The following is a 10,425-nucleotide window of genomic DNA, read 5'->3' on the forward strand; positions in this document are numbered from 1 at the left end:
TGGAAGAAGCCGTCAATGTATTTGAAAAAACTAGTGTCGCTTCTGCGAGCGAAAGCTAGTCTGCTGCATCCACTTTATTCACAAGCTACAAAGAACACCAGGAAAAGTACTGCGGCCAAGTGGAAGGGTTTCAAGGCACAGCTCGAAAAGTGCTGAAACGGGGACCGGAAATTAATTTGGAATTTGAGATCTGTCACGCGTATGTTTATACTTGCTGTGCGACAAAGAACAATCCGAGCTTCAGGATTGAAAAAGGCACTTACAGCGTGGAAACACCAAGGAACTGAATGTGTGGTAATCTATGTTTATCTAATCCATTCATATAAAAATAACCGATATTATCGTTTATATTACGGTAATTGTTTTGGGTCGCGAAGTTACCAATGCAAAGTTCGTGGTGTAAATGTGAAAATTTAAAAAATCTTTTGCCAAGATGTCAATTTTACACGAAATGTTATAGAAACCTGTAGAGATGTACATGTAGCACGTGCGATGCTCTATTGACGTAGAGTGCTTAAATATCCCTAGGGTCTGGCAGATGCTCCGCTTAAATTTCCGGACGGAGGAAGTATCAGGAATCTCCATTAGATGAGAGCGATGACACGACAGAGTTTTTATTCTGCAAACAGATATGCGGTGGGTGGGTGGCTGCAGCCCAAAACAATCATAACGAGGCAATTTTTTAAGCATTCCGTTTCTGACAGCAGCAATAAGGGTTAATCCGATTATGAAAACTTTGCGGGTTTAATCCGTTTTTAATCCGCAGCCGTAATAAAGCAGCGCATTGATGTGCTTCTCACCGCTGCTATTGCTCATGCTTGAAAAAGATTAGGACGTACTGTGGTGACTACTGGGGCTGCTACTGAGCGACTCTTGCAGCAATCATCAAAGCGTAGCCCTTGACCATGAAAGCGGGTATATGCGGGTTGTCTCATTGTGACAGGCCTCTGTCACATGGTCGCCACCGTGTGACCACAGTGACCCTTTACGTATTAGCCTTTGGTTGGGATGGTCTTGAGCATCAAGACCGTCTTGGCAGTTAACACTCAGAATTCAGTTTACTACACTTTTCCCAGTTCGCTAGTATAAGCAGGTAACAGTCTTAGCCCGTTTCACCTGGTAGCACTTTGTAATCCGCCCAGCCGCCAGTATGAACGACACGTCGGTGAGCGACACGTCCAAGGCGACCATTATTTCCATCGAGCATGGAAGCTTTCCCCATCTCTCATCGATTGAATGGGAGGGGCTCCATCGCCTCGCCGCAACATCCGGTGAAGTCGTCATCCAGACTCTGCTCACCGCCAGCACGGAAGCTCAACAACGCCTGGCCGCCCAGGAATTTATGACGCATGAGCTCGCTGACCTTCATCAGCGAGTGTTGACTCCCGCATCGTCCAAGAACAAAATCGACATCGTCAAGCTCGATGTCTCGACTTACAGCGGTGAAGACGACAGTCACCTCCACTTGAACCGTTGGTTTTGCGAGATGGAAATCGCGATTAAAGTTCGCCAGCTGTCTACCGAGCTCGCGCGCACGCGCTTCCTGCTTTCCAAACTGACGGGTAAGGCGAAGGAATGAGCACTCGGCAAGCTCGTTGCCGACGCTATCTGCCCCTTCCCCCCCAACAATGGCGCCCATGAAGGCCGACCTGCGCTCGAGCCGCCCCAAGTCGAGCGCGTTCAGCTGTCGGATTTGCTCTCGCTGATACAGAGACGCATGACCATGCTTGAGTACATTCAGCGCGCGTGACACCTCACCCCGTGCATCACGACATACCTTGTGGACATGGCGACTCAAGCCCATGTCTTTGTCCCGGGCATGAACGCTGGATACCAGCGCTTCTACTTGATACGGAATTCCCCGTCTATCCCTAACTCAATGCCCGCTTCACGATATTCTGTATAATACAGAGTAAATGATTATCTTTATTAATCTATAGCTGCCACTTTTGCAAACTTAATGCATTGCAAGCCGTCCGCAAGGGGATGTAGCGAAAACGCTGCGACCAGGTACATATAGACTGCAATCTGTCGTAGAAAAACAACAATGTGGTAAAATGTCATGATTTCATTGGGCAAATGTGACGTGACTTTCGTCGCATATCCTTCTACTTCGAGTATCCCGCTAAATCTGATGGGTCTGGGCAATCTGCGTTTGCGCCTAAATGACTGGCGAAGCGTGCCACTACGTCACCCGTACGCTCACCAAATTTTCGGCCAGTTCTAGACTAGCAAGAGTAGAAGAACCAATAAGAGCGAGAACTGGCCGAAAAATTGGTGAGTGTACGGGCTGCATTATCTACGCCTAGTTACTCGCTATCCTGGATATCCACGCAATCCTCATTCGCGTCGCTGCCGCCGTCGTCGCTGTCGCTCGAAATCTCGAAGTTCTTTCGCTTGCGGAAGCGAATACGCTTCTTGAGGTGAGTAGGGATGGCAGTGCCGTTGCGCCACAAATCATGCCATATTTGGCCGCATGTGAGCGTGTTGCCGGTTTCCTCGTGGCGAACCTTGTTACATAGAGGTACGTAGCCTCCGAAGTTTGATGTGCACTGCTCGCAGTAGTAACTGGTTTCAAAGCTCTTTGTCTGGGGAGTTGCCAAGGCTGAGCAAACTTTGCACAAGTGCTGGCGGCGCTTGCCCTTACGCTTCTGCCCTTTACGCTGGAGGTTGCTGGCGGTTGATCCATCTCTGGGTTTTTTTCGCTTCTTGCCTTTGTATTTTTCCTCATTGTTTCGCAGTCTGTGCGGTTGCGTGTGAATAGGCTCAGAAACGAGGTCCTCGGCGTTGGTGTTTGTACGCAGTGTGGCTTCGTTCGTGGCCAAAAGCTCGGTATGAAGTCGGCGCATATACTGCGCGTGTGTTGGCACTGGCAGCCCTTTTTGCTTGAGAATAATTTTATGTAAAATAAAACCGTTGACTATCGCCATGTCCACAAAACCCATGAAGATTTGCCGATAGTACTTTTTGAAGGCCACAGTAAGCTGGATTGAATAGCGCTGAAGGCGGAGTTGATCATGGCGATCTATTCCGCCCATACCTTGGTGATAATCAGCCACAAGCTGCGGGCACGGTACCGCAACCTGTCTCCCCCTTCGCTCTACGCATTACAGTCGTTGGAACTGTAGAGCATCCCGTCATACATTGTTGAGGGGGGAAAGGTACTAGACCCTCACGCAGAGCATACTTCCACAAAGGTTTGGGACCTACACCACACAGGGTTAGAGGGAGTAGTTATTACTGCTAAACACAACGTACCGATAAAGTAATCAGTTTCAGCCTTGTAGTTGTCTAGCTTTCCTTTCACGCCAGGCTTGAGATACGCATGATCGGAGATGAGGCCTGAAGGGGGTCTTGCCCGCCAACCAGCCTTTTTTAGCGACCCCCACAGACGCTTGAACTCCTTCCTGTCGATCGTTTCCGGCATTTTTGGTTGAGTGGTGGAGGTTTTGGGCAGAGAGGAGCTAAAGGGCTTGCATTAGAATTTTCAAACCTCTAGGCCGTTTATATTGGATTTTCTATGTGTTTCGAATAATACCTTTCTATCTCCCCCTCGCCGATCGGTAATGATAAAAACTCCCATGGTGGTCTATACAAACTTATATATGCGGTGTAGTAGCCTGAACGACGCCGCGTCCAAGCTGTTGATTCATTTAAACCTGCATCATGTCATATTACGTATTATACAGATTACGGCGTTCATTGGGTTAAAGAAGCCTTCCTAACGCTCTGCGCGAAGACTACATCGATTTCTCTCGGGCCCCGGCGCCAGAACTGGAGCCGGAGCCGATGAAGATTGATCCCATCCGACAGTACGGTGACCGCCGTGGGACAACGCTTTCCACCCCGCGGCCGTGATCGCCGATGCGCAGCTCGCGTCCGCTAAAATGTGTCCGCTGTAAGAAGCCTTGTCAACGCGCGGCAGTGTACCGTGCCCCCAGCGCCTGTTGTGGCGAACATCACGGTTGAGACCGACGCCGCCGTTGCTGGTAAGAAAAAAACGGCGGTAACCAGTAGATGCGGGGTGCCCTATTGGAAGGGAGTGACTGTTCTCTGGTGATTGAACCTCCTCCTAGCCTTCCTGTGATTCATACACAGCTGTTTGCCACCACCTCCGGCAGCGGCTCGAGACTGATCGTGCTCAGTCTCAATGTTGACGGGGCGACGCGCCCTGTCCGAGCGCTGCTGGATTTAGGTGCGACGAACAGCTTCGTTTGCGCCAAGAGTTGTCGGTGCTGCCGGCGGACACGCGCGTACATGAAGAACCGGGCCACATGATTGTGAAGTATGCAGACGGCAGGCCGCGGCGGCTACCGCGGCGCTCGGTCTCCTTCTCGTACGAGTTCGATAGGTTTAAGGGGTCGAAAAACGTTCTGGTGATCGAGCTGAGCGGCTCATTCGACCGTATATTTGTTGTCCCATGGATCGCTCGCCACCAGCCCAACATCGACTGGTTGGCCCGAGCTGCTCGTCCGCGCGACATCGACGTGAATGCTGTGTTAGTGTTCCTGAGCGGAGTGCCCAACCGTTGACCACGTGTTGCAGTCATGGACCCCGACTCCATGACCACCGCTGTTTCCGGGGAGAGCGATGGCCCTTCGTGTGCAGCGTGTGAGCGCGCAACTTGTGTCGGTCCTGAGCTGGAGCCTCAGGACACCTTGGACGTGGTCGAGCACGGACTCCCACTCCCCGACGAGCAGTGGCTCTCCAGAGATGTCGTGGCTGAGCGTGGCCTCCCACCAACGGTTGAGCCTGCGTTGCCGCATGTGGTTGAGCGGGAGCTCCCCGAAGATAAAAATGTATCCATGGCTGAGCGTGGTATCCTACTAGCGACCGACAACGATTTCCCGCGTGTGGTCGAGCGGGAGCTCTCCGATTCAGCAAGAGTGGTCGAGCTTGGTCTCTCACAAGCAGTCGAGCGTGAGCTCCCACGTGGAGGCTCCCTGGAGAAGCTGATGCAATTGAGTCGACGATCCCGCATCCGGTAAACATGATCGAGCGTCGACTCTCATCGTCTGTCGAGGAGGACGCTTTACCCCCGGTTTGCCGTCGTGGTCGAGGTAAGCCGCGACGGACTTGCACGTCATACGTGTTTTCATCGGCGACTGGAACTGAGGTGAGCTCAGGCCTGATGGGGGACGGCGACGACAACGTTGCACGTGCTCAAGAAGTCGAAGTCGCAGCGCCCTGGTCTCTCGTAGAATTACTTCCTCCATGACTTGAAACGTGGAGAGATTGAGCAAGTTTGCATGATCATTCCCGAATCCGCTGACTCAGTGACGACGGCTGAGGTGGATGCTGAAATGTCAGCGTCAGACGCGCGTCTTGGCCAAGGCCAGTCGAACTGAAAACAGCTCGCAAAGATAGGCACGAAGCTGAATCGCTGCCGGCATTCGAGGCATCCGGTAGCCTTGTTGCTCCGCTCGTCCGCGAGCTTATCGAAATATTCCCGGACAAGATCCCCGCCGTACTTCCTTCGGATCGTGGGGTTCGTCATGAGCTCGACCTCACGCCCGGTGCCAAGTACTGGGTCACGCGACAATGGCCGCTTCCGTGAGACCAGACGGGAGTCATCGATGATTTCTTTGAGGGTCGCCGTCAAGCCGGACACGTCCGTGAAAGCGTGTCACCATACTCCAGTCCGACATTTTGGGTGAAAAGACCACGAGTGGATGGCGCATTGCGCACGCCTTCAACAAGCTCAATGACTCCACGATCCCGGCGCAAACGCCAATCCCGCGTAAAGACATGGTGTTGGACACCATGTCTGTCAAGAGCAGCGCGATCGACGTGAAGGACGGCTTCTATCAAATCTTGATACGCGAAGACGACGTGCCGCTGACTGCTGTCAGCAGCACGCCCAGTGGAATGCCGTGGGAGCGGCTTGTGATGCCGCAGGAGCTGAAGAACGCCCCTGTCACCTTCAACAGTATTTTTTTAATCTTCTTCGACCCTACCGCAGCTTTGTGCCGAGTTATGGCGACGATAGCTTTGTCCACAGTCGTGCCGAGGACGGCATGGCCGCCGTCGAGGTTCACCTCCAACATCTGCGGCAGGTGTTCCAAGTGATACGGGTATGCCAACCTGAAGAATTGCATCTTCTGGGGTCCCGATATACCAGTGCTCGGCAGCTATGTCAGCACGGACATCGTCCGTGCTGACCCGGAGAAGATTAAAGCTATCTGCGCATGGACGACGCTTCAGAACCAGAACCAACTCCGATAGTGGTTGAAGATCGCAACGTGTCTCCACAATTACTCGAAGAACTTCGCGTCGACTGTCCACCCGTTGTCGCATCTACTCAAGGCAGACACCACGTGGTCGTGGCGACCGGAGCTCTAGGCTGCCTTGGACGCAGTAAAGACTAGTCTTGCGTCCGCGCCGGTCTTGAAGCTGCCTGATCACTTGAAGCCATTTCATGTTGTCTACCACGCGAGTGACTTTCCCATCGGCTGTGCTTCGATGCAGCTCAATGGTGAAGGACGCGAGCGTGTAGTGAGCTACCAGTCGCGCCAGCTGAGACCGGCAGAGCGTAGCTACCCTGTCCGCGACAAGGAGCTGGCCGTCACGCGTTACGTGCTCGTTAAGTTTCGCGTGTACCTCTTGGGTGAACATGCCTTCGCCGTTTACACTGATCATGCGTCGTTGCCGACCGCGACGAAGGACCCTCATTTGTCTCAGCGCATGCTGCTCTGGCTGTCACTGCTCTCCGAGTACTATTTCGTCGTAAAGTACAAATTGGGCAAGACCAACATTCTCGCCGACGCGCTATCGCGCCGCCCTGATTACGATCCCCGCACGCAATAGGTTCGTCACGCGGTCGGCGACGACGACGATGACGACGAGTGCGCAGTATGTTTTGCAGAAGGAATCGCCGCAATGGAGATCGCGGCGACCAGTCCGCTTCGGGATGCGATAGCTGCTGCATTTGAGTACCATGCGGCGTGCTCCGAGATCATCACGTACTTGAGGGTGCCGTCAGATGCTGCGCGGCACCGGCTGTCCTCGCGTACCCGCTCTCGTGTCGACCGATATGCTATGGACGGTGACTTGTTTGACGTACTGCGTCGACCGCTTCGAGACTCCACGTGTAGTTTCCCCGCTGGACGATACCCTTCGTACTCAAATAATGCACGAATTCCACGACAGCCGAAGCGCCGGACACCTCGGTCGCAAGAAGGGCTTTGCGACGCTGTCATGAGACTTCTACTGGCCCCACATGCACAAGCGGGTACGCTCGTGCGAAGCGCGAGGCAAGTCAAGTCGGCTGCGTCGAGGCAAGCTCCACTTCGACCACTTCCCGTTGCACAAAGTGCGTGGAATCCCGCTAGCATGTACTTCGTCTTCGGCTACCTCGTGACGCGCAAGGTTGCACTGGTATCTTTGTCCTTGTTGACAGGTTCATTAGAATGGTGCATCTTGATCCAGTTGCTGCTACAATCACCGCAGCGACGGCGGCAATCTTCGAGGACACTGTCTACAGACTTCACGGCTTACCGACCTCGACCGTGTCAGACCGAGATTCCCGCTTTACCGCCGCTTTCTGGCCCGAGCTATTCGAATCTATTGGGACGCGGTTGTTAATGTCCATCGCGGCTCACTCGGAGACGGACGGCCAGATAAATCGAGTAAGCCGGGTCTCAAAGACGTCCTGCGGAGCTACGCGATGTCCTTCAAGTCGTGGAGTCCGTTTTTACCGATGGTCGAGTTTGCGCTCAACAACGCTGAGCATGCATCCACGGTACTCAATCCATTCTACTTCAACTGCGGTCGACATCCTCTCATCCCAATGCTCCTCGGCCTCGGGCGCTCGATGGCTTCGCCAAACACTGGTGGCTCCTCCGATAACAACGTTACGGACGCCCACCCCTCCGCGTCTCGAACCACCTCTAGCGCTTCCCATCCCAGTGATACCGATGATGGACACGACGCTGCTGGTCGTGAGCGCTCTTACGACTCCTGTTCAGCGTTATTCAAAAGCGTGACGACTCAAAATGCAGCTCAGGCTGCAGCGCAAGGGGTGTTTACGCGTGCATTCATGAGGGCAGCAACCTCACAGACTTTTGATTCGCCTCCTCACAGTATCGCTACGAGAGCGCCACTACCCCAGCCGGTGGCGCCACGCCATATTACGGATTGGACGGCTCGGACGCTTATCGACCCCGCTGGCCAGCTTCGACTTACCTCCAGCAATAAGCGGCAGGATGCGATCGAGCCCCCCCAATTTCGAGCCGAACCCGGTGCCGCAGATGCGCGATGCTACGGCTGCTCATGACTATGTCCGAAATCGCGTGTCAGTTACTCGCTATGTCCGTGATGCGATCGCGTCCGCCGTCGACCGCTAAAACCAGTGCGCAGATGAGCGATGACGCAAGCACCTGGAGAAATTTGTCGTGGAAGATCGTGTTGTATTATTCACGGCTAGCATCTGGCCCTCGTTAGTGACGAATTTATGCATGAGTAAGCTCGCGCCTCGATATATTAGATCATTCAAGGTTACGAAAGTATTGGGAGATGCTTATACGCTGCTACTACCTTCAACGCTTCGACTACACCTACGTTCTACGTTAGCCGCCTCCGTCGATATCACCCAGCAACACTGTTTCCACTTACCAGCGTCCCGATCATCAGGCGGCAGCATGCGACGTGTCGCCTCCAGAACACTCCAGCCAGTGCTGCAACTCGGTATTCCCCCGCACAACTTGGTCCACGCGTCGGCAAGCCGATACAGAAGCTGCGCGTTTGCAGATTCCTCCCGCCGAGGACGATCAGCCACTCCAGCGTGGTGGCCCCTCCCCCCTCGTAGATCGCGCTGGTATTGAAATATCGTGGAATCGATTCTTCGGCACGACGATGTTGCCGCTGCTCCGCCGCAGGGTCGCGGCGCTCGTCACCGCGACGGTGAGGTGCCTCCACATCGTGAGTATCTTGTGCGCTGGCTGGACGAGCCCCGCGAGGTGCTTGTGGTCGACGTTCCGGACTGCGTGGTGGCATAAGAGGCAAGCCTCGTACCAGGGCAGGCTCTGCACGCGCCTAGCGGCACGTGCTCGCGAAGAATCCAGAAGGGCTTGCTCATATCGCGCTATGACGCCTCGCTCAGTACCAGTCTCAGCGCGGGTACGATCCCACATGTGAATTCACCCTTTAACGTAGTAATTAAATCGGTACTTCTGAAGTAGACGTTTTGAGGAACTTTCGCGCAACGTCCGTTTTTCAATCAATTCCAATATACATCCATAGCGCCCTAATGACTACCGTCTTCACCCCCAATACAATAACGTGTGTCCCTATCGTACCGTAATCCTCATGCACAATGTGTACAAAATGTACCATGTATACACAGAGCGAAATATAAAGCGTTTTTAAAATCTACAAAACTGAGACGGCATTGGCGGGCATTTCGCTACATGATTGATCCTTTTGTTCGAGATAATAAATTCACTTGTCGTCACACATGCACACATCAAGGTCTACGTGCGTCATTTCTTTCCTGTTTACCCAGATGTACAGTAACCCGTAGTAGTAGCCAAGTTTGCAAGAGCTACGTCACAAATTTTGCATGTCAACGCGAACGTGTTCACAGCGTCCTGGTACTGACAGCGAAAGTCATCGCTCTCGCCGTGAGTGACCTTTAACAACTCGAGGTCATCGGTCAGGTACATGTCGTCGCCAGAGAGCTCGAACGCCACCTCCTCGTCACTGTTGTGCTGCAAAACAGTGAGCATCAGCGTCTCTGAGTACGGCTTTACTCCTCCGATACCCAAGCGTTCGCCTTGATATCTATCTACGCGTCGTATGTCTCACCCTGCAGCAGACACCTTGAGCCAGGTTGCCGAGTGCACCACTCTTGAAGTACCAGTTAGCCACGTTAGCACGAGGAACGCGGTTCGCCGGTGGCACGACGCTAATTCACGAGTACCTTCTCCAAGAAGCAGATCTCATCCGGAGTAAGGCTGGCCTTCACCACGCGACTGTAGACTGTGTCCATGCCCCCATCACTCACAAGATACCGCGCGATATCAGCGAAGTGCGTCACCTGCTCGATGATTGGGCCGCCGAAGTGCTCCGAGCTCCACCAGAACGGGCTCGGGATGTTCGCGTACGTGCAGCTGTAGCGCGCCATGAGACACACGGGTTTCCTGCCCTTAAGCAGCTTCTCGATCTTCAAGTAGAACAGTGGGTATCGGAGCATGTAGCCCACATACACCACCAGCTTCATCGATTTGGGAAGTGCTTCAGCTTCAGCCGAATACTTGGTCACCTTGTCCAGTGTTGTACTCGACACTCCCGGAGGACAGCCCCAGATAGAAATTGACAATAAGACCGCGATAGAAAAATTAGATACGGTACGAAATGTAACAAAATGTACTTCAACCGCTACATCTCCGCTTCCCGCCAAGTGCACTTGGCCAAGCACGCAGATCC

General features: G+C 53.5%; 1 protein-coding gene across 1 annotated transcript; it reads right to left on the reverse strand.

The window, feature by feature from the left end:
• Positions 1-9,494: 9,494 nt before the first annotated feature.
• On the reverse strand, positions 9,495-10,192 carry PITG_07705 (uncharacterized protein; the record flags this gene model as incomplete). The annotated part of the gene is made up of 3 exons (XM_002904598.1): positions 9,495-9,743; positions 9,817-9,904; positions 10,011-10,192. The coding sequence occupies 3 exons, from the start codon at positions 10,190-10,192 to the stop codon at positions 9,495-9,497; spliced, it is 519 nt and encodes a 172-aa protein (XP_002904644.1).
• Positions 10,193-10,425: the final 233 nt, after the last annotated feature.

The sequence above is a fragment of the Phytophthora infestans genome, genomic scaffold, assembly GCF_000142945.1.
Source record: "Phytophthora infestans T30-4 supercont1.11 genomic scaffold, whole genome shotgun sequence".
Classification (NCBI taxonomy): Eukaryota; Oomycota; class Peronosporomycetes; order Peronosporales; family Peronosporaceae; genus Phytophthora; species Phytophthora infestans.